Below are 24,396 nucleotides of genomic sequence, written 5' to 3' on the forward strand. Positions count from 1 at the left end.
ATGATCCCGTGTGAGCAGGTCGGGCTAGAGAAAAAGAGGTACAGGAGGCTGAACTGACAACATGAGAAGTCAGAAAACCAGCACTATCTCGACCATGCCAGAGCAATGAGGATGAGCTTGGCCTGATTTGCTTTCATCTCAGAAATGAGCCGTGGAATAATTGGACTTGGAGGAAAAGTGCATAGGAGAGCCAATTGTCAGCTGAGGTGGAAGGCATTGGACAATGAGCCTGAACTGAGGCTCTCTCAGTTGCAGAACAGATGGCATTTCCTGTTGTCCTTTGTAGCAAACAGGTGAATCATCAGGATGACCCAAGCTGCGAATATGACTCGCAAAGCACTGGGCTTCAGAGACCACTCACGACTCAGGTCAAAATTGCTGCTGAGATGTTCTGTGAGATTATTTTGGACCCCAGGCAAGTGATTGGCTATCAGAGTGATACTCTCCTCAATGAAGAACTGCCACAGCTTGATTGCCTCTTGGAAGAGCATCCTGGAGTGTTCACATAATACATCACGGTGGTATTGTCAGTAAATATGTGAACCACTCAGCCCCTGATGCAGTCTCAAATAGTGAAATGAAGCTTCCTGGTCCAACCAAAGACCCTGAACTTTCAGTAACCCCAGGTGTGCTCCCCAACCCATCAGGGAGGCATCAGAGATAACTGTCCTGGTTGGTAAAGGCCAGATGAAGGGAACGCCCTGACATACATTCCTCTGAACCATCCGCCGCTGCAAGGAGTCCAGCAGGGAGGCAGAGCAAACTGTCTCAGGGGTGAAGAGTTGGAAGGTAAACTATCCTGAGCCACATTTGAATAGTGCAGACACATCCTTGTGAGCCAAACCACTTATGTGTATCTGGATATGTGGCCTAAGAGCCTTAGGCACATTTGAACTGTCATGGAAGGCTGAGACTACAGACCAAGACAAAGTCAGTGAATCATCTGAAAGCAGTCCACTGGTAAAAACACTTCCGAACTTGTAGAGTCTGTTAAGGCCCCAGAGAACTCAATTTTCTGAGTGGGGACAAGTGTTGATCTCCCAGTGTTTAGGATGAGTTCCAGACGTCAAGTAAGTGCAGTGTAACATGTACGTGAAAGAGAACTTCTTTTCTGGACCTGTCCTTTAGGAACCAGTAATCCAGATACAGGAAGTTGTGGATTCCCTTCTTCCTGAGGTACGCCTTCACCATGACGGTACATTTGGTAAAAATTCAGAGGGCAGAAGAGAGAGCAAAAGGAAGGACACAATGTGTACTGCAAATGGTGATTCTGCATGACAAACCCACAGTGCCAAAACAGGCCTTGGGGCCGGCTTGAGAAGGTGCTGCTTTAGGCGATGGTCTCTAGCCACCCATTTCATGAACATTCACAGATTGAATGCCACTCTTTGATGTGAGCCTCACCTAAGCAGAGCACCTTGGGAGAGGGTCATTGTTGGGGGTCACCCACACACACGACAATGTTTTAACCCTGGCGAGGGCAATACCAGGGAAAACAATGAAGCTAACTACTAATACTGTTACTAAGGGTACTAACTATATACAACTAAGTCAAAGGGGAATTGTGAGGTGAAGAACCACACAGAGCTCCGACTCCAGCCATGAATGGTAAGAAGGAACTGAAAGGGGCCTGAGGCAGTGCCACCTCACGAAGCCAGGGAAGAAGCTATGGCCATGAGACACGAGTGTTGCCTCTTACGGGCATTGCTAGAAAAAATTCTCCAGCACCAGTGAGCTGGGCATGCACACACCTAAATGGAATACACAGCTGCATCTACTCAAAAGGAGGATTTGAAATGATTTCTTCTCCCCTCCTCTGCCCTGGCCAAATAGGAAGTCCATTCCTGTGCAATGCTGGACAATGTGAACGTAAGAGGATGCAAATATTGCTAACTTCCAACAAAGGAAGGTTATTAGACAATAGCATTGCTCGTTGGTGGAAAAAAATAGCATTTACAGCTTAAAAAAAAAGAAGTCTATTCTCTAAGGGGAAAAATTATCCCTAGGCACAGATCCTAGCCACCTGGCTTGAGGATTTAACCCCAAACTGAACCAGAAATGTTCTTAAAACTTGGTAGAAAACCCACCTCTTGTCCAGAATTTCAGCTAAAGGACTCATCAACTACTGCCTGCATAGTCACAGATAAGGCACACAGCTAAACAGTTGTGTTGTAAACTATCATTGCACATGTTGAAAGGCGTTAACTGAAGAGCAGAGGTTTTTTAAATCAAACCTCAAACACTAGTTTCTCAACTTCTCAAAGATGTGGGGAGTGGAGGCAGGAGAGAATGACTAAGCCTCAACAGCAACTCATTTTCAATAAAAGTAACGAGAAGTCCTTGTGGCACCTTAGAGACTAATAAATTTATTTGGGCATAAGCTTTCATGGGCTAGAACCCACTTCATCAGATGCATGGAGTGGAAATATAGGAGCAGGTCTAAATACATGAAAGGATGGGGGTTACCTTACCACCTGTGAGGTCAGTCTAACGAGATAAATCAAACAACAACAGGATACCAAAGGAGGAAAAGTAACTTTTGAAGTGGTAATGAGAGTGGCCCATTACAGACAGTTGACAAGAAGGTGTGAGTAACAGTAGGGAGAAATTAGTATTGGGAAAATTAGGTATAGGTTTTGTAATTGTATAAATCAGTCTTTATTCAGGCCTAATCTGATGGTAGCCAGTTTGCAAATTAATTCCAGTTCTGCAGCTTCATGTTGGAGTCTGGTTTTGAAGTTTTTTTGTTGAAGAATTGCCACTTTTAGGTCTGTTACTGAGTGACCAGAAAGACTGAAGAGTTCTCCTACTGGTTTTTGAATGTTATGATTCCTGATGTGTTCTATGGTTAGTATATAGCATTTTCCCCCCTTTGAAATTCTGCTGTTCTATTTAAGGGAGGGGGGATATTTAGTAAAGCTGATAAGTCTGTATTTTTGGGGGACAAACTTAAATCCTTAGAAGTCCAGGCATGGATGAAAGGTGAAACAGTAACCACACAGATCAATAAATACCAAAAAGAAAATAAATTTATATTAAAATTATACAGAAAGCCTTGACCACAAAAATGATTAAACATTACAATTTGATATACCTTTATAGATCTATCCAGACCCTTAAAAAAGGATTTGATCATCATACAATAAGGAGGCTTTCATACTTCACTTGATACTTGTTCTGATTTTAACAGGAGGTTATTTTACATTATCAACATGCTGTTATGTATGTTCACAGTGTCTGTACAGAGGGTCTAGGCACAAGAGGCAAGGTCTCACATGCTATGGAATGCAAATCAGTTTAAGATTTCCATCATCTTTGAAATAAGGAAGTAGGTCAGACCACTCAAGTTTTCAAGATGACCCACTCCATCAAGAAGAGGGAAATGTCTTCTGAAATCCTTAATTCAAAAGGTCTGTTTCAGACTTTGCTCCATTTAAGACATTATTTCTTCAGTGGGTTTGATTCACTGTTTGGTAACACTTAATGGACATTATTTGTAAAAGTGGAAAACACATTTCACAAGTGTATCTTCAGCTATATTTTTTTAAAAAGTATTATTTGTTTACTATTATACTAGCATTTACCCATGAACTCTGCATGGCTTTCTGTACTTTGTTCCTCAAGTATTCCATGCCTCTGTCAGTCCCACAAATATGCTATTCAATAGCTCTCTTCCTCCTCTCCTTTTCCCACTGCTGTCTTCTGAATCACTCGCTGACTGTGAAAGGAGTGACACTAACCTGACCACTTTACTCATCTAACTTGTATACTTGTCCAGTGCAGGTACTCCATAGGGAAGGTACCGTGACCAGATAAATGACTTGGTAAAGGACTTAAAAAGGAGGCTTTGGTTAAAGGAGTGGAAACGGTGTGTGTGTGTGTGTGTCTGAATGGGGCTCCTATGACTGGTATGGCAGGGAGCCAACCCCCATTTCTTATAGCTCACCTTAACCCTCATTTGAGCGGGGGGAAGAGATGGTAAAGTCCCATCAATAGGTTGACTGGGGGTCCTGGATGGAAGAAAACAAAAGTGGAGCTAGAGGAAGTCCCCAGGTAGATACTGAATGAATATTGGGTTATCTTCACTGTACACTTTTATCTGCTGGGTAGTCACAGACATCTAATAATAAAGTTGCAGCCTAATTAAAACCATATCAAGTGTCTCTTGTCCTTCTTTTGGTATAGCTCGACAATGACTTCATCCTGCCCACTTTTACTCATCTTATTTGCACACTGCAATTTTAGGCCCCAGATCTGCAAACATTTACGTATATGAGTAACTTTACGTAGGAAAGTAAGCCTACTGAGTTCAGTGGGACTATTCATGGATACGTTGATGGGGTCAAGGTGTCAAGTGTTTGAAAAGAGGAAATGAGCAGAGGGATCTATGGATATATAACTATAGAGCAAACTAAGGATATTATAAACTACACTGTTTGAGATACAGTACATTTGTAGTTAAGCCAGTCAGATTAAACTTCATTTGCAACACACCAAAATCCTTTTCTTTTATATGTCATTTACCATAGAAAGTTCTATTTACAATGCTAGAATAGTAAGCAGCAGCATCAACGCAGTAAGTTTCCATATATGTTGCTAGTGTCTGGGTATGCATGTTATAACTAAAGATGCTTTATTGCAAGGTACAGAAGACTTAGGTAACCTGTAAAATTATACAAGACTATAAAAAGGCCTTACTGTATTAGTCAGAAGAGTGTAATACTCTGGCACAAGAATATTATATATAGTTCTCCTTCTACTCCACATTTGAGTTTTGTATGATTTATGAGTTCGCTACGCTTTACATGAGTTCCATTATGCTTTCAACAATCAAAACAGAAAAGTTCCAAAAGAAAACTGAAATCATCATAACATTTCAAAAATACTTATTGTAAAATTAAGCTGAAATCGTATCAGTGATTTTTTTAGAAATTCTTTTACAAAAAATAAATAATGCACCAGATTTTAAAAATTATGAAATTCTCAGTGAAGTGTTACCTACAACTCTACCCACTTTATCAATCTCTATAGTACTACTATATTTAATCACTACTTTTTTCTTAACATTTAAAAAAATGTTCAAATGTATACTATGTTTACTATATGTTAAATATCTAGAGCTGAGCATTTTTTCTAACAGAAGAAACTAAATCTTAGACTTTGTAAACAGCATGTCTCATAATCCCATCAGTGCTTCATTAAAATACTGTTAAACAGATTTAGTAGAACAATAAAATAAAAATAAAATAAAATAATAATAATGTTATCACCTTTGCACCCCAACACAGCAAAATAAACTTAAATTTTACAAGATGTTTGTACAAAACATTGGCTGGTTGCATGTTTTAAGTTATCCTGCAAAGTTCTGAAAACATAACCTTGCATATTGCACATCCAGAATACAATTACATCATTGGGCGTTTCATTATGCACAGGTTCGTTAAACCCTTTCAGTTTAAAACAATGGAAGAGCAAGACATTAATCCAGTGCATACAACAGATAACACCTTGTGAGAGTTGCTTTACAGGAATGTGAAATATCATCTCTTCTCTTCTTATAGTGTTCAAAGTTATTTTCTGATTGATATAGGTGTAGACTACTTAGATTAGGGCTAGAGAACCAATAACTGCAAGGGACCACATTTCTCACCTCACAGGGAGTATGCAAATCTATTGACCAGATCCATTAACTTTTTCCAGAAAAAAAGATTTAACTTGCTGGATTCATTTAAGAATATCTTTGGTGCAGGCTAGGTGGCATGACAACTGTTTAACATTTTCTCTTCTGAAGATGAAGTCAAATACAACTGATGTCATAAATGAAAAACATTGGTAGTCTTTGTCTAGCCCTTAGTGGATGTTTATCTACATCTCTCACAAAAACAGAAGTTACCATATATTTTGGCACGGTCTACTGGAGAAGTTGGCAGGCCTGAGCTATTCTTGGAAGCTTGTGCCTTTTCATTATGCTGGTTTCTAAAAATAATATAATTCCCTCAATTCCAAGAGTACTTTAAAACAAAACAAAATGTTACGTTTACATGTAAGAGTGAAATAGGCAGTATTTAGCATTTCCTAAAATATCAAAAAAAATTCTATAATGGAATTTTGACAGATCAGAGAGATACTGATCACATTTAGGCAGAACATTGAAGAACCCTTTCAAAATGAGTTTTGTGCAGTCAGAAGTGTCTGTCTAGGCGACACAGTTGGTAGGACAAGAGCTGGCTAGCAGTACATCAAATGTTGAAAGTCTACATAGTAATGTGCTTGTCTTTATAGAAGTGATTTCACATATCACTTTTTGATGGATTGGGTAGGTATTTTTATTTTGCCAATTCTTCACAGGTCTCCAATAAATCAATACAAATATCTGGAGTTGGCAAAAGCCATCTAAAGCTAGGTAATTTTGTGTTTTGGCATCCTGAGTGCCATGAAAAATCCATGCTTATTCTCTGTGTAATACACTAGTAGCAGATGAAATCTAGTATTCTTGTCTCTCTGAAGGTAGTTTTACACCTGAGCTGTGCATATTACCACTTTCCTCCCTACTTTAAGTAAGTGCAAAAGAACTATGTCCATAAACTGCATATGTTTAAGTCTTTCCCCAAAACTAATTGGCACAATCCTAACTTGAGGTAGCACATTTTACCAAGTTTCTCTCCAACAATTTAGGAAAGCTTTTAAGAGTTTAAAAACAATGTCTCTTTGTGGAATTAATTCTATCAGCAAATACTAAAACCTTTCAGAGAGCAATGCCCTTCCTCCCCACTTAAAACATTTTTAACAGTCTGGAATCTCTTCTTTCTCGCTTCCTTTTTTACTAGGAAAATACTGTTGAGTCCATGCTCCACTAGGACCTGTGGCATCTACTGCAACATCAATAATAGAATCTGGAGTCATCCATCTCAGAAATACCAGGAAAAGGAAGCTTAATACAGCAAAAAGAGCAAAAATACACCCAGTCACTGAGCCACAGTGAGATATTAGTCTGTCAAGCCGCTTGTCCATTGGTAATACCACTTCATCTGCAACTCTGTCATACACCTGAAAGGAGGGGAATGAGGAAAGAGTTAAATTTTGCAGAGTCACCTTTATGATGTATTATCTCTGAAGATTAGGCAAAACTGTGTTTTACTACATACTGCACATAATAATGACCCTCTTCCGAACTTTAATGGGAATGTCCAGTAAAAAAATAGTTTCTTACATATAAAAGACTGTCTAGTTTTTGGTTTTTTTTTTAAAAAAAGATCAATGAGAATAACCAAAGAGGTAGAAAAACTTCCACGGGAAGACAGATTTTAAAGACTGGAACATTATTGTGTGTAACTTGATAATAAATGGCACAGAGGAGAGAAAGGCTAAATAGTAATGCATGATCTCTCATAATACAAAAACAAGGGGATAGTCAAACAGAAAGGCAGCAATTTTAAAACTGATGAAAAGGAAATACTTTTTCCAACTTAATTAAACTAGCTTGCAGAACTCATCACCACAAGAGATCACTAAGGGCAAGAGCTTAGTGGAATTCAAAACGGATCAGACACTTCGCTATTTAACAAGGATTTCCAGTTAGAAAAAACTAACTTTCCCTGAAAGTCTACCAATCCAGACTCAAACTCTATTCATTCACCCTTCAACATGATGATAAATAATGAAAAGATTATTACTTTCCCTGTCCACAAAAATATGTGGGAATGCTGAACACTGTGAGTCTGTTTTATCAGAAATTCTATTTTTCTTTATGAGAGGAAGTGTGAAGCTCTTTTGCTATACTTACATTAAAGGTAAAGGGGGTGTGCGTGTGTGTATAGATGTAAAATTAGAAGCCTATACACACACACTCTCACCACAGGAACAAACCATAGTGATTTAACTACCTGATTTGCAGCAGAAAGACTCTTTGTTCATCCATGCAAATCAGGTAGGGCTGTCTAAATTCTAATCTTTGTACCTGCAGCTAGTGAGCTAGTAGGAATGGGGGGCACTCTACAGCTTTCTAGATAAAAAATAACTTTGTAAGAGTTACTAATACAATAATAGAATAGGCTTGAAAATATATAAGTGACTTAACTTTCTTTGTAATGAGTACTATTATTCAAAATGCTGTTTAAAGAATGGTGCTATACTAAAAAGGCAGCACTATAAATACTTACACCATACAGATAATGGAAGTTTTCAAATAGCCCAAAAGCCGTATCTTTGAAAACCTGATGCAACTATCATGTGCCAGTTATTTCAGAGATAAAGTGAAGTTAGTTCTGCAAATAACCAGTATTGTTTCATGGTTGAAAAATGGGACTCTTCTACTCATCCCAACATTTTCCTAGTTTGTTTAGGATCGAGTCTCTTTTAGCTCGTCCCTAAAAACTAAACCAAACTAACCTCTGTAAATTTTTTTTTTTTTAAGGTTACATACAACCCATTTACTCTCCTATTCCATTATTGATTGTTGATTAAATGACTACATTCTTACAGGAGCTGCAACCTGAGTGTTCCTTATGCAACAACAGTGAACCAACATAACACACGTGAAGAGTAATGCTGACATCAACAGCAATACTGGAGCAACGTGCAATAAGAACGTTTCCGCACGACAAGGTCTTCTTAAAGCGCAAGTTAAAACAGTCAAAATAATAAAGTTTAAAAAGAAATGGATAGAGAAATACAATTCACAATCTTATTGTTGTGTTTGTTTTTTGAAATATCCTTATTCTATAGGACACTGATAAAACCAAGCTGACAAAAAGTTGCATGTTATTTTATTTCTTGCTAAACCCTTAGAGGCCAAAATCAATTTTTCTAGAAGTGTCAGCTGGAGGTGTTCGCTGCAACAAGTTATAACTGTCATCTGTAACAGGTAAAGTTTGTCACTAATGTAAAAAAAGTACTAACATGTAAAGTACAGTTCTAAGTGGCTGTGAAAACATGGCAACTTCTTACTCAACATATCCTTAACTTGTGTGTGTTCAATTGTATCTGAAGAAGTTAAGATCTTATTTTAGTCACGAAGTTTTACTTCTGTTAGTCTGGCAGAGCCAACAGAGACAGACAGATTCTATTCCTTCTTGTGCATCAGACTTGTTCAGTACCTTTTCCAATTCTAAGGTCAAACAGTTACATGTGCACAAACCAACTGAAAACAATGGGGTTGCACAGATGTAACTGAGGACATTATCGGCACTTCTGGATCTTTATTGATGGTAACGGTGCATGACAAGGAAAGAATCCAGTTTGGTTTTCTAGAGGTACTTTGAATTTACAGGGCTAGTAATTGGAGAAAATATTCACATTTTACTTGTTAAACCATGCACATTTGATATGGATATCACTGAAATAACACACAGACTCTCACAACGCTACCTGTGGAGAGTCACTTTTCAGAGTAAAAAAATCACACTTTAAGACAGAGGTCTACCTACTTTTGCAGTTCTCTCTGCGACGTTTCTCCATGTATAGAATGTCTTTACTTTGTTATGGATAGTTTCTGGGGTTGGTAGTGTTCCTGACCTGATCTGGGCAACAGCTTTTTCCAGACCATCACACAGAGATTTCACTGAGGGCTCACATAAGATGATAAGATTTTCTGGTAGCACCTCAGGGATTCCACCAACTCTTGTACTCACAACCTTTGGAGGCAACAAAACAATTCAGCAGTATGTATGCTGTATAACATAACTCACTAAAATACAGTTATACTGGTAATAAGGCAAAATTGCTCAACAGGAGTACTTTAGATCAAAACAAAGGATCCAACCTTGCAGGTGCCTTCCAGGCACATCAAATGACTGCAAAAAGAGTTTCATCTGCATGACAACTGTAGGTCTGGGCCCTAGAAGTGGTTTTAGTGCAGTAGCTTAGCTGTGGGATGTTCAGAATCAATATTTGGATATCAAAGGGACCTCACATACAGAAGCAGAAAGGACTATGTACAACAGAATTTTTCAAAGAAGGGAATTATGTTTCCTAAAGGTGCTTGTCACAATACTCAAATGATTATGTATAATCAGGCTTGGATTCCCTCCCCACTGCCTCTTTCGTGGCCCCCTCACCCCGACCATCCCCAAGGGAAAAAGGCCAGTAGGCTAATTTGGGGTGGGGGTGGGGAGTGTTTTATCTCCCACACAGTTTCGAGCTTCTGCATGACTAACATTTACAAGAACATAACATATTTGAAAGTTTTGGAATACTAATTTTAATCTAAAATCAAAAACAATTTTTTTAAAGGAAGTAAGTAGAATACAGACTCTTGTCAGGTCTATTATTATTAAGCAATAATAAAAAAGTTTAGAACTCATGCCAAGCAGCAAGTGGAAAAGGGAATGGGTACTGGGACTAGTGACTGGAGAGACAGGTGAGGCTAGCAGGCAGAATCTACTATCATGGGTCTCTGGAAAGGGTTCCAGTACCCATCATTTAAATTTCTCTATGCCCAAGACAGCCTCTATATTTAAAAAATTACTTGGGAATGGAATCTCTGACAGTATTGACTCTGCTCAGTTGCTATTTTGACCCTTACAGCAGTAACATGGATTCATAACACTCACAAAAGTATAGAAGCCAGGAAGGGATTCCACCAAGAATGTCCCAGTCTTTGATCTCTTTTCCTCTTTCCTCCTTATGTGAAATCTCTACATAGAGTAAATACTTCCTCAGCTGACTTAAGAAATGGATATCAGTTCTTGAGTCAGCCAAAGAACAGTGATAAGAACAATGGCTCACTCAAAGCTATGTGAATTAACCAAAGGTCAGTCATATTCACCAAACATTTTTCTTCAAATACCTATTGCTGATGGAAGGTAGAGGCAAAAGGTCTAGCAGATATAGTTGTCCATGGACAGAGAGTTAACTGGCCAAAACACTTTCAAAAATACATACAGAACAGCATTTTGAAGAGGCAGCTTGGTTAGTTCAGAGAACAGGGAATTAGGAGACCTGTATGCTATTCCCAACTCTGTATGAACTTCCTCTGGGAGCGAAGCAAATCAGTTAACCTCTCTTTGTCTCAGTTTCCAGAGGATGTGTAAATGTGGATTAATATTTGCCCACCTTGGTAGACTGCTTATAGATCCTCCAGTGAAATGCATTGTAATAAGCATATATTATGAAAATAAGCATTGTAAAAATATGTATGCATGCATTCTATACGGCAAAGATTCTTTTACCTGTAAACCACAACTGGCTGCTTCCACAATTGCCATACAAAAGGCTTCAGTGAGAGAAGTATTGAGAAAAATGTGTCCCTGGACCAAGACATTTCTAACATCCTGGTGTTCCAAAGCCCCTAAAAGACGCACTCTGCACATTGTTAAAGAAAAAGATAAACAATGGTTTCACATACTGTAATAATGCTACAAAACATTACACAAATATTTTGGAACATACAGTTTACAGCGTATACATAGTACTGTATTAAAGCAGTGTGGACACTATCTTATTCCAATTTCTTTAAACTTTGATTAAAAAATTAAGCCTCCGTATTTAGCTTGAAAAGAAAAACCAAACTGTTTGAAAAACTGAGTTTTTATGGCAATTGCCTTTAAAATATTTCTACCACGTTTTCTAGGTTAAGAAGCGAAGATTGTGTTATTTGGTTAATATTCCAAATTTACCAGTCTCCCATGTTCAAACAAGTGCAGCAAACAGGGAAGTTCTGCAGGGAGAGAGTGAGGCTCTCTTTCTAGGCATGTTTCTACATTCAATACCATGCAATGGTAAAGTGAAATGGTAAAAATGGTAAATGGACCAGCAATGGAAAAGTGGCTGTGACCTGCAACAGATGTGCCATGTTTTCTTTCCTGCCTGAAGCAAGAAAGACTTTGTCTGAGGTGGAAGTTAGTGGTTGAGCTGGAAGATAAGATACATGGTTTGAAAGAATAGGTATTGACACTGCATATCTGAGAGGCTGCGTGCCTGGACAACCAGACTCTGAAAGCATCACCATCCCAGGTTCAAGAAGGATTTGGTGACCAAGGAACCAGAAAGAGCAGAAACCAGACAGTATTGGCAGCTCGTAACCACAAGAGGGCAAGAGAACAAAGTGGGATTCTACACAGCTGGAGGAAAAAGAAGATGGACAGACTGTGATCAATCAAGCAAGGACCACAAGGAATTCCATACAGCTAGAAATAGCCAATCATAACCAGATTCTTCGCATGGACATGGTAAAAAGTGTGTCTGAAGATCCAGCAAGCAAAATGGAATGGAGAGCATACAGGACATACCTGAGAATGGCTGCTCACCCCAACCCATAAGAAAATCCCCCATGCTCACAAAGATCTCCATATGTGCAAAGAAGACAGATGATCTTTGTCAGGGATTCTGTGCTACAGAATGGAAAGAACATTCCGCAAGAGACAGGCAGACATCAGGATGGTGTGCAGTCTTCCCAGAGCCAAGACACAAGATGTGACAGCAAGATTAGATAGGTTTCTGCAGTTGATAGGCAAGACTCCACTAGCGATGGTGCATATCTATGCTAATTACACTGCTTCATGTGACAACTCAGATTGTAAATGACTTTAGAGAACTTAGAAAGGTGTCGAAGGTGAGGAAGGAAGTTCTCTCAGTGAAGGAAGACAGCAAACGAAAGATTCTGGAAGCAAACCACTGGCTAGGTAAGCAGCATAAAGTACAGGTTTTTGGTTTTGTGGAAGCTGGATCACCTTCTATGGGGAGAGGGGGCCATGCAATTTGGATGGTCGCCATCTTCTAGGGGACTGGCTGGCTAGACTAGTCAGGAAGGTGTTAAACTAATAACAAAAAGGTAGGGTGAAAAGGGAGAACAAATGACAACTCATTTAGCACAAAATCAAGATGTCAAGATTAAAACTGATCAAAGTAAATGCGGAGAAGAAATACAATCATTACCTATACATGAATGCTAGGAACTTAGGTAATAAGCAAGAGGAATTGGAAGTTATCATTTATGAGCATAAAGTTGACCTAGTTGGTATTATTGAAACCTGGTAGGAAGAGCTACATAACTGAAATGTTAAAATCCCTAGTTATAATGTATTCAGGAAAGATCATGTGGACAAGAGAGGAGGGAGGATTTTTCTTCCTAAAAGATATGCTCTACACAGCTACTGGACCTGACGCAGGAATTAATTCAGGGAAAGTTCAATGGCCTGTGTTACGCAGAAGGCCAGAATACATGAGTCACAATAGACCTTTCTCGGCTTTATAAAAGAAAAATCTATGAGACTATAAAAATTGTGTCCCACATTAAATGCAAAACAGGAAACATTTTGAAAATATTTCTCTGAAAGTTATAAAATCACACTAAAGAAATCAAAATGGCTTCTTCTGGGTAATTATCAGACAGATATTTGAAGTCTGTCATACATAACAGGGATATACACATCTCTAGTAAGAGTATTTAGGAAAGCATGTCCTGCACATGTACAGTAGATTTAAAAAGAGAAACAAAATACTTATCGCTTTTTCATATCCGTTGGCCAAACAGTAACTTTTGAACACAACATCTAATCAATTCCAAAATTTCAGGGAATGTTCTAGGCATCAATGGGAGGAACCCTTTAGATTTGGGGGGGGGGTAGGAAAACCAGAAGGGAGACATGTTGACACCCTGAATTATTTCTCCCTCAGAGAGAAAAGGAATAATAAAGGGGGGAGGAGGGCAATCACAGAACCCCTGGCATGGGAATGGTGGACCCAGGCAGGACAGAGGGTGCAGAGCCCCAGCCATGACGGAAGCTGTGCCAGGTTGTAAGGAGTCCCCTGCCACGAGGGAGGGCATGGTGGGGAGGGGAGAGAAAAAGTTGAAGGGAGGCCCTGAAAGAGGTGGATGGGTGGTGGCACACAGGGAGCTGTGGGTAGAGGGTTGGAGGAATGAAAGGAGCCTTTGTGGGTTCAGCTCACTGCACACCCAGAAACAATGAACTGTGCAACCCTCTAGTGTAGTTTTCATATAGAGAGAGAGGCTTTTTTTTTAAACACACTAAATTTTTGGCTGGAAAACTAAAAGATACTTTTAGTTTTTCGAGTGTGTAAATTTGAATATACTAAAACATCAGCTGTGAGTGCAGTGTAAATAATTAAGTGGAAAACAATATCTTAATTCAGTGAGGATTTCATTTCTGTTTGTTTTATAAAAGGACACAGATAGAAAAACAATTTCAGGGATTTTTGCACTATTGCTTGGTATTATATGCAGAAACAATGAACCAGAAACCCATACTGTTGTCTAACAGAAAAACAAGCTCCGCTCGCCCCGCCCCCCAAAAAAGGGCCAACTCACACCAATATTTGCCTGGAAACAGATCCTACTTCTATTAATTTATCATTTTATTACAATAGCGCCAATCAGGTACCCACTGTGTTTGTGTGTACAATGCCAAGCAGATAGTCACTGCTCCATAGAGCCTACAATCAAAGTATAAAATGAGAGAATAGGTGGATACACAGATGGGGGAAGCACAATAAAACAGTACTGGTCAGCTTGATAAGCAGCAGTCACAGCAAACCAGCTGCCTAATCATTGACAACTTACTGCACTGTATGATATTGCTTGTCATGGCTAGGACTCTAACATGCTGATCATGCAACTGGATTTGTGTGGACAGATCTTTATGCCTGTGCAGAGTCCCACTGAACTCACTGGGGCTTGGCACAGATCTGCCTGCACAAACCAACTTGCAGAATCAGGGCGTAAGTTTGCAAAAGCCTGCTTATTCCCTTGTTTTATCTGTCTCAACCCACTTCCTGCCACCCCCTCATTGTTTCACCATATTCCTTTTTATATTTACATTGTAACCACAAACACACAGAACAAACCTGTCATGTAGTTGGTATCTTTCCCGTACCTCTTCCAAAACGATTCGCTTTGGTCCTTCTCCTCCAACTAAGAAATGTAAATCTGGATATTTCTGACAAAGTTCAGGAATTATACCACTAAGCAAATCTATACCTAAAAATACAACATGTAGAGCAGTTATGATTGTGTTTATCTTTCTGATTCCATCCATTCCTATAACACTATTCACATGTGTCAAAATCAGAGGTCTCTGAAAGATGGTTGCATCACTGGCTATTAAAGTATCAAAACTGATGAACTAGCAGAATGCAAGAGTGTAAGAAGTGTTTAAATTACACAGCCTCTTTGCTTCGCACTAAAAAAAAAGACATTCCTTGTCAAAGAAGATTTAAAAAAAAAAAAGATCTAAAGCAAATGTAGGGCCTCAAACTAAATTGGCATTAATTTTAAGCATATAACCATTTTCAACTTTACACAAAATTACTGCACAAGGAATCAAAACTCCAAGTGCCACAACTGAGATATTCACACAGCTAAAAAGCAAATGACAAAGACTCAATCCTGCAAGTCTAGTCACATGAGTAGACCCAATGAAGGCAATTGGTGAGACTGTCACTCCAGTTCCAACCTCTTTTACCAGTAAAGGGACCCTAAAAGCCCCAGTTCTGGTCAGGTGAGAACTCCCTTGGTGCAGAAACTGAGGACAGCCGCAGGCTTTCCTCTGAGGACCCCCTGGCAAGTCCTGGTATAAGTGGATGGCTGGAGTCGGGAAGGGCATATCACAGGCAGGACCTAAGCATGCAATGTTGTGGAGATTCTGGACAGCCCAGGATATACCGAACTGAACTAGTTTATAAAGTAAGTACTGGACCCCAAATCAACTAGCAAAAGAAACCTAAAAGCAGAAATAAAGAATGAAACTAAACTTTATTATTCTAATGTTTTAATTAACATTAAGTTAAAATTGGTCATAGGGATATGATATTTTAAAAAAGACTCAGTACTTAAATTTAGAGACAGGTGATTTACATTAAAACAGTATCTCAGTCCAAATTATATGCCCTACACCTGTGATCTGACTCAGTCACGCCTCTATGAAGCCATGGTGAGGGTGAGGCCAAACTAGTACAGAGGCACAGGAAATCCACATGAACGTCCCTGGCTTCCCAAGGACCCCCAGTTTTAGCTAACGGCCCTATGCAATTTTCTGCAAGGGAGGGGAACGAATCCTGATAAGGTAGCAATTGGAGGAACTTCAGGAGGGAATCCTTATGGAGCAAATCTCCACAAGTCCCTCCCACAACAGGTTTGCTTTTGTTGTTATTTTTTAAAAAGAAAGAAAGGAACTAGGCCATTAACATCACACTGAATGCTTGTGATGGCCATATTGTTTTAATGGCTAGAATAGTGCCTCATATTGTTCCTTCCCCCACCTTCCAACAGAAAAAATTCATGGTAGCAGTAACAATATTTATGAATTCCATGCATCTGATGAAGTGAGCTGTAGTTCACGAAAGCTTATGCTCAGATAAATTTGTTAGTCTCTAAGGTGCCACAAGTCCTCCTTTTCTTTTTGCAGATACAGACTAACAGGGCTGCTATATTGAAACCTGTCATTAAGACAATATTTTTCATTTATTTTCATTTAACTATTTTTAGTTATATGTATGTATATTAGCCTAACTTAGTATGTTGTATGTATATTAGTCTAAATGATAAAAAGTGAGAGATCCGAATATTAAGAGTTACTCAGCAACACTACTGATATTCCAATATCCTGTATTTTATATAGCATTTGTAAAACCTGAACTAAAAATTTAGAACCTTTAGATTTAATATCAAGACATTTCTTCCTTTTTTTCTACAGTTATAATAAACAAAAGCAATTGAAAACAAAGACCTATGATAAACATTAAAATAGTGTTGAAGAGCAGAAATTAAGGGCATACTGTCAAATAAAAATTATGTAGTAAACAGATTTCTTTACCTCTGTTACCAGCCCCACCTACGCTTACGGAAAGTGAAAAAAATGAAAATTTTCACAGTTTATGTCAGTGATGCTCAGACCTCAGTGGTTCAGGAACCAAATTAGCAATCAACATTACTCAAAAGAGCTAATGTGAATTCATTGTTTCTTTTACTATAATAATATATATTTATATTTAAACAGTATGACAGGCAAATTATTTAGTTTTATATATATTATTCTCACAGCAAAATGACTGACCATTATTTTTATCAACTACAATTGGTTAATAACATAGCAGAAGCATCCTGATCAGTTAATAATTAAGTCACACAGTGTTTTAAAATCATGTGCTGCAAAGAACTGCAAGAGACACATCAAAAAGCCACTTACAGCTCGTGAGCCTCAGTCTGAGTATCACTGGTTTATATTCTTTGTTTACTTCTTCCATTTCTACCTACTGGGGCAATGAAAATCAAATGAGTCAATTTTCACTTATTAACAGCTTCACTTTCAGGTTTTTAAGATTACAATGCTTACTTGCTTAAATATCAGCCCATTGCTACAATTAAAGAGGAAAAAGTGGAAATTTTTTTTTTTTAATTGGTCAGGATTTGTTATAGGAGTGGGACCTAAGTAGTTTCATACAATTATTTATTTTTCTATTTAAAAAGGGACATTGTCAGGATAAACACACATTTACTACGTGCAGGGACAGCACTGTGCCTGCCAGGAGCTCCACTGACTTTAATGGGGTTCTGTGTGAGTGCAGCAAGGTGCTCATTTCCACTGACTGTAGAAATGGGACCTTACTGTAGAGTCTTTACAAGACCAAAATTTAAATAAATCTGACCAAAGTGTACACATATTCAAAATCTAAGACCAAAGAATTTAAAAAAAAAAAAAAAAACAGTGGACGTAGGTTTAATTTTTCTTTTAACAAGAACATTCCCCTGCACCCCAGTACCAGCCTCCCACAGAAGTCTGGCTTGGCTGGATTTGCTGCAGGAAGGCATGGAGACAGATGTTGAAAGCCCAGTCTCGGGGTCTTAAAGGCCACGGACCTCCCCTGTGGAACTGTGTGGGTCTTTGGGGCACACTACATAGGTCACTCCCAGGGGACTGGAGACAGGCGGGGGCATAACACAGACCCTGTGACTCCATGACAGCTGCTGAGTACCCTGTCACTTGGTGACTCACAGGATTGGCTGTTCAGGGCCAGCTTCTGTTCCAATGAAGTCAATAAGAGTTAAGCCCCTTAGGATCAGGCCCTTAGACTTAATACATGGAAGTGGAAAGAGGGAAATGAGTGAAACAACTGTTTCAGATTAAACGCATTATCAATTGGTCACAGATATGGTGTCTGTATTCACTTGCTTAAACACTGAACATTTCTTACCACCCATTTAAAAAAAAATGAGAAAAAAAAATATTTGAAAAACAACTTACAGTTTGGACCTCATTACCTTTTCTGTAAACAAGCCTGCTGACAACAACAACTGTTATCGTACTATCATCCCTCCTACTTGGGTCTGGAGTGAAGTCGGTGGGATCAACAGCATTAGGGATGACAGATACGATCTCAGGATTCAGTGCTGCTCTTAGTACAGTGTTTTCCTTGCTAGTGTAAGAGACACAAATGATGTGGTTTGTATCACACAGTGAAACAGTTAGAAGTTTGTTCGTAAGCACCGAACTGACATCAGCAAATCCAAAGAGAGAATGGTCTGTAAAAACTGTCTGTAGTCCCATTGTCTTGGCATGGAAAAGCGCATCATGAGCCATGGAAGAAAATGAACTATGGGAATGGACTATGGTGACTCTCTCCCGCACAAATATGTACCTGAGCAGAGGCAGACTGTGGAAGAGCGTTGTTGCTGTAGACTGATTGTACATGACCTTTAAAGGTAAATAATAAACTTTCAGCCCATTGGCAAGGTAACGAATGCCTTTTCTGTTTCCATAAGCATGGGTGACAATTATAACTTTGTGCCCTCTTTCAATCAGGCAATGTGACAGCTGGTAGATGTGACTTTCCACTCCTCCCATATTTGGATAAAAAAAATCAGACACCATGCATATACTATGTGTTCGAATTCCAGTTGCTAGGGCTTTTACACAGTTAATGGAGGAAGCTGGAGAGAGAGTGTGTCCATGGCCTCCTATTCTTCTGCAAGCCATACTTAGAAAAAGTTCAGAAATCAGTCCTTCTGGTAGCCAGCCAGTTTGTAGATTTGGGCCTGCTCATTACCTAAGATGGTGAAAAAAAATATTTATTGACAAATACACAAAGAAGCAAGGCTTAAGACTATCACTTCTACAAGGAGCTTCATGCTACAGCAATATAAGCATTTTAGTTTCTGCAGGGCTGGTGCTAGCTTTTGGGGAGCTCTATGCCATCCACTTATGATAGAACCCACCCTCCTTCCCAGCCACATCCTACCTTTGGTAACTACCTCCCTCATGAATTTGTGAGGCTCCATGGCCTCTTGTGATTCTGTCTCCTCATCCCATGGACCATCAAGCAAGAAGCTAGAGGTGTTCTTTGGCTCTGAGTGGCAGGAAGACAGAACCCCTGATCTCTTCTGCAGTTTTCTGTGACCAAACAGGACATTGGATAGGGAATTGGGGATGATACCAGGCTGATGGGCCACTTACATAGTTGCCACAAAACTCTGCTTAGGAATAAAAGCTCAAGAATTATATGCAATATTGTAGTACTGAATTACCATGTCATACCAACAGAGCACTTACCAATGTGCCTTAGACACGGTTAATAAAAGACCAATAAAAGTGCTTAATTTTATAAAAGCCACTATTACAGTAACAACATGTTCCACATTCTTTTAAACAATAATACATCTTAAAAAATTTATATTGGCCTTTCATTAACATAATGCTAGTGAGTATAGTACAATATACTATATACTAGTATATATTTTACACACATAGTTACAGTCCTATTAAGAGAAGAGGATCATTATCACACCATCTTAAAGTAAAAACTCCAAAGACTCAGACTTGTCTTTTCATCTCATGTTTTGGCATTCACTCTTTACACTTTGTATTAAGAAGAGTTCCCCCCGCCCTTGTAAGCATATGTTATTTTTTCTGTATATCAACAGTTTTTAAGCTCTTTAAGCCAGGACTTAATTATTGTAAAATACCATATGCTTTTTTTTCAAAATGCAGGGATAATTACTATGATGACCATAAAAATTCTGGTCAGTTTTCTGAGTTTCTGACCCACATATTCATATCATTGGCTCCAGTCATGTAAAGGAGTCCTTGCTCATGTTACTCATTAACTTCACAGGGACTCCATACAGTGGTCTACACCCGCAGATTCCTTTGCAGGACTAAGGCTATATTTTGTACAGCCATAGGTTCTGTTTTTGCATAACAATTTTTAAAGAAATCTAACCAACATCATAAGATTTTACTTCATCTGTAAAACAAAGTGAGGCAACTCCTATCTAAAACAGTTTTGAAGGCCACACAGGACCACTTGATCATCTAATCCAGTGGTTCTCAAACTGTGGTCCATGGACTAAGTCTAAGATTTCCAAAGGGGTCTGCACCTCCATTTAAAAATTTTTAGGGGTCCACAAATGAAAAAAGGTTGAAAACCACTGATCTAGTCTGGACTACTGTATCTCACAGACCACAAAACTTAATACAGCTATACCTGCATCATGCCCAATAAATTGTTTTTTTTACTAAAGTACATCTTCCAGACACAAGGTCCAAGTCTTGGTTTACAAATGCTGCACTTTCAATACATGCATGCAGTGTTGTTGCAGACATGTCAGTCCCAGGATATTAGAGGGACAAGATGGATGAGATAATATATTTTATTGGACCAACTCCTGTTGGTGAGAGACACAAGCTTTTGAGCTATACCACAAAACCAATAATATACTGACTACATCGATGATATTTTCATCTTCTGGACAGATGACAAACTCCCTCATAGATTGCCACCACAACTTCAACAACCACCACCTGTCCATTAAACTCTCTCTGGAACACTCCCACACTAGCATCAACTTCTTGGACACCACAATCAGCTTCAAAAGTGGAACCCTACAGACAACAGGTACAAGAAACCTACGGATCCCTACATCTACTTTCACAGATCCAGTAACCACCCCAAACACAACAAGAAATCTGTTATCTACAGCCAGGCACTTAGGCTTGGGCTACACTGGGGGGGCGGGAGGGAAATCGATCTAAGATACGCAACTTCAGCTACAAGAATAGCGTAGCTGAAGTCAACATATCTTAGCTTGATTTAGAATCAATTACTTCGCACCCTCGCAGCGCGGAATCGATGGCCGCCGCTCCTCCATTGACTCTGCTTCTGCCTCTCACCGTGGTGGAGTTCTGGAGTCGACAGCAGAGCAATCGGGGATTGATTTATCGTGTCTACGCTAGGCATGATAAATCGATCCCCAATAGATCGATCACTACCCGCCGATCCAGCGGGTAGTGTAGACGTGGCTGATACCACAGACTATGCTCTGAAGAGAAAGTCCGAGATACACACCTTAACGTACTCAAAAATGTCTTCACCAAACACAGACATTCCACCAGAGAAGTAGATTGCAACATTAAATGGGCTCCCCAAATCCCCCGAAAGAACCTGCTTTAATACAGAAATAAACCCTTTTCCAACTGCACACCCCTAGTTGTTACCTACCACCCCACAATGGAACCCATATGGGGTATCAGCAAACAATTACAACCCATACTCAATGGGCATCGTACCCTGAAAGAAATATTTCCCAACCCCCCTCTTCTGGCCTTCAAAACAACCCCAAACCTCTCCAAGCTCATCATCAGAAGAAAGCTCCCCACAGACCAGATACACCAACTCAAAGCGGCACCAAACCCTGCTACTGTAACAGGTGCAAAACCTGAAGACTTATCTCTACTGCTACAATGATCAATGCCCCCACAACACACCTTTCAAAATCCATGGGTCCTACACATGCCTAGCACATGTGGTGTACCTCATCCAGTGCACTAAGTGCCCCAATAGCACCTATACGGGTGAAACCAATCACTATGCTCTGAATTGAACTCACACAGGAAAATGATGAAAGACCAAAACACTGTATTACCTGTTGGTGAACACCTTTCACAAAGTAATCACTCTACATCTGACTCATCAGCCCTCACCCTCAAAGGAAGCTGGGACAACACCCTCAAAAGATGAGCCTAGGAACTTAAATTCATAACTTCGCTAGACACTAAAAAATCAGGGGCTGAACGGGGGACACTGGATTTATGGTTTATTACAACAATCGGTAACCCATTACCCCCTCCTTTTTGTCCTATAACTACAGGGCCCTTAACAGGCCACTTCATGGGGAATGGTCCCTTAAAATATGCTACCCATGCTAAACTATCCGTTGGGCCCTGTATTTAGCTGTCACGCCCCCAGTGCCTTTCCCAGGCCTGAAGACGCGCTCCGCTCCCTGCAGCTGAAAAGCTGGTCTCTCCCACCAGCACAACCTGGTCCAACAAGAGACACTACCTCACCCACCTTGTACTTTCCTCACAGCAAAACAGCCCAGGCTTGTGCCTTCAGTGCTCGCAAAAAACATGCGGCATCGAGGCCCCCCCCGCCCCTATCTGCAACTTTGGAGCCCATCAATCGCTAACGTCAATGACCTTGAGCCTCTACCGCACTGTGAGAAAATTCACCCCGTTCAGGGGGCTCTGCAGGACGGGAACACACCGCTGCACAAGCAGCAGCCGGCCGCTGCGATGTCTGGCTATGGGACCGGGAGGGGGGACCGGGACCGGGACCGGGCTGCGCTTGGCGCGACGCGTAAGACGCTGCCCCGGGAAGAGACAAGCCAGGGGTCGGGGCCGCCACACAAGGGCAGGGATCGTGGCCCGGAGCGGGCGGGGGGTTCTCAGCAGCCGCCGCCGCCGAGCGGGGCCGAGGCCGCCTGACAGGCCTGAGCTGGGGTGGGGGAGGGGGAACAGGCGGGGGGGGGGGGGAGCCCGCGGACAGCCCCAGCCCAAAGGAGGGAGGGGGACAGAGACACTCGCGTACCTGCCGCCGGCCGGGCCCACCCATTTCCGGGCAGGAGGGAGCGGCAGCCATTCGCCGTCCCTCCTGTCGCCTAGGCAACAGCCCCGCCCCCGCTGCTTCCCGGGGCGCCCCGCCTCAGCGCCCGAGCCGCCAACCACCGGAGCGGGCCGCTTCAAGTCACGCGGGGCAAGAGCAGCCAATCGGAAGCCTCGGTTCCGTTCAGCCTTGGAACGCTGAGAGGGGAAGGGGGCGGAACGTGGCGTCCCTGGCGTTCTGAGGCGCTCAGTGCCCGGACTTCCCTTTAACCCCTTCCTCGCACTAGCGCTGGGGTTCCTCGTGCGAACGCGGGAGCACTCACCCCCGTGGCCTGCGCTCGCAGGGGTGGGTGGGTGGCTGTTTGCGGGGGGGGGGTCCTGTGATCTCCCCCGGGTTTCTGAGCCGGCCGCTGGGTGCCTCTTCAAGCTTTTCTCTGCAGCGGGGAGGGCTAGAAGCTTACTCGTCTAGACAGCTGGGATTCTCACGCACTCACCTGACTCCGGGAGGTGGGGCTCTAAGAATTCCACCATGAATGGCAAGACTCATGATAAAATTCCAAGGGATACCAAACTAATGTGTGTTTCTGATGTCCCACAGCACTCGCCCTGGAGTCAGCTGCTACCAACCAGTCCACACCGCTACTGCCACCACCACCACCACCCATGGCAAGGATCACTACTGCTCCTTGCCAAGAGTGCTGACCTGTGGAGTCCCTCAGGGCTCAGTCCTGTTCTTATTCAAATATTTATGTGCAAATCTTTGATCGAGATGACCTCCTGAGGTCCCTTCCAACCCAGATATTCTATGATTCTGTGACACAGGCTGCAATGCCAATATGCGTCTGACCTGCAGATATCTGTATCCTACCAGCAGAAGACACCATTGGGTCACAGATAGCATAGTGCTTGGCTGAATGAAAACTAGCTGTCTCAAATTCAGGATCAGGGGGTAGTCGTGTTAGTCTGTATCCACAAAAAAAACCAAGGAGTCCGGTGACACCTTAAAGACTCTTTTCAGAGTAGCAGACATGTTAGTTTGTATTCGCAAAAAGAAAAGGAGGACTTGTGGCACCTTAGAGACTAGCCAATTTATTTGAACATAAGCTTTCGTGAGCTACAGCTCACTTCATTGGATGCATTCAGTGGAAAATATAGTGGGGAGATTTGTATACATAGAGAACATGAAACAATGGGTGTTACCATACACACTGTAACAAGAGTGATCAGGTAAGGTGAGCTATTACCAGCAAGGGCGGGGGGGGGGGGGGGGGAGAGGGGAAACTTTTGTAGTGATAATCAAGGTGGGCCATTTCCAGTAGTTGACAAGAACATCTGAGAAACAGGCGGCGGGGGGAAGAAATAAACATGGGGAAATAGTTTTACTTTGTGTAATGACCCATCCACTCCCAGTCTCTATTCAAGCCTAAGTTAATTGTATCCAATTTGCAAATTAATTCCAATTCAGCAGTCTCTTGTTGGAGTCTGTTTCTGAAGTCTTTTTGTTGAAGAATAGCCACTTTTAGGTCAGAAATCGAGTGACCAGAGAGATTTCTCTGACTGGTTT

At 40.9% G+C, this 24,396-nt stretch overlaps 1 protein-coding gene across 10 annotated transcripts; it reads right to left on the reverse strand.

Moving 5' to 3' along the window:
* Positions 1-3,554: 3,554 nt before the first annotated feature.
* PIGA (phosphatidylinositol glycan anchor biosynthesis class A) lies at positions 3,555-22,903 on the reverse strand. 10 transcript variants are annotated; one of them, XM_073355511.1, is made up of 8 exons: positions 22,428-22,731; positions 18,592-18,999; positions 18,198-18,369; positions 17,142-17,205; positions 14,803-14,935; positions 11,169-11,301; positions 9,426-9,632; positions 3,555-7,047 (listed from the first exon to the last, which is right to left on the reverse strand). In XM_073355511.1, the coding sequence occupies exons 2-8, from the start codon at positions 18,927-18,929 to the stop codon at positions 6,784-6,786; spliced, it is 1,311 nt and encodes a 436-aa protein (XP_073211612.1). In that variant the 5' UTR covers positions 18,930-18,999; positions 22,428-22,731; the 3' UTR covers positions 3,555-6,783. The 10 variants fall into 10 exon arrangements, with proteins under 10 accessions (XP_073211612.1, XP_073211576.1, XP_073211568.1 ...); XM_073355475.1 differs by adding an exon at positions 19,192-19,343 and having other exon boundaries at positions 18,198-18,999; XM_073355467.1 differs by lacking the exon at positions 22,428-22,731 and adding an exon at positions 22,819-22,903 and having other exon boundaries at positions 18,198-18,999.
* Positions 22,904-24,396: the final 1,493 nt, after the last annotated feature.

Source organism: Lepidochelys kempii, chromosome 1, assembly GCF_965140265.1.
Source record: "Lepidochelys kempii isolate rLepKem1 chromosome 1, rLepKem1.hap2, whole genome shotgun sequence".
In the NCBI taxonomy this organism is placed as follows: domain Eukaryota; kingdom Metazoa; phylum Chordata; order Testudines; family Cheloniidae; genus Lepidochelys; species Lepidochelys kempii.

Coding starts and splice junctions, on each gene's coding strand:
- PIGA (XM_073355467.1), bottom strand. CDS start 18,929: ATGGCTTGCAGAAGAATAGGAGGCCATGGACACACTCTCTCTCCAGCT. Junction 11,302..14,802: donor AGATACCAACTACATGACAG/GTTTGTTCTGTG, acceptor AACAATGTGCAG/AGTGCGTCTTTTAGGGGCTT. Junction 7,048..9,425: donor TCGCAGAGAGAACTGCAAAA/GTAGGTAGACCT, acceptor CCCTCCTTTCAG/GTGTATGACAGAGTTGCAGA.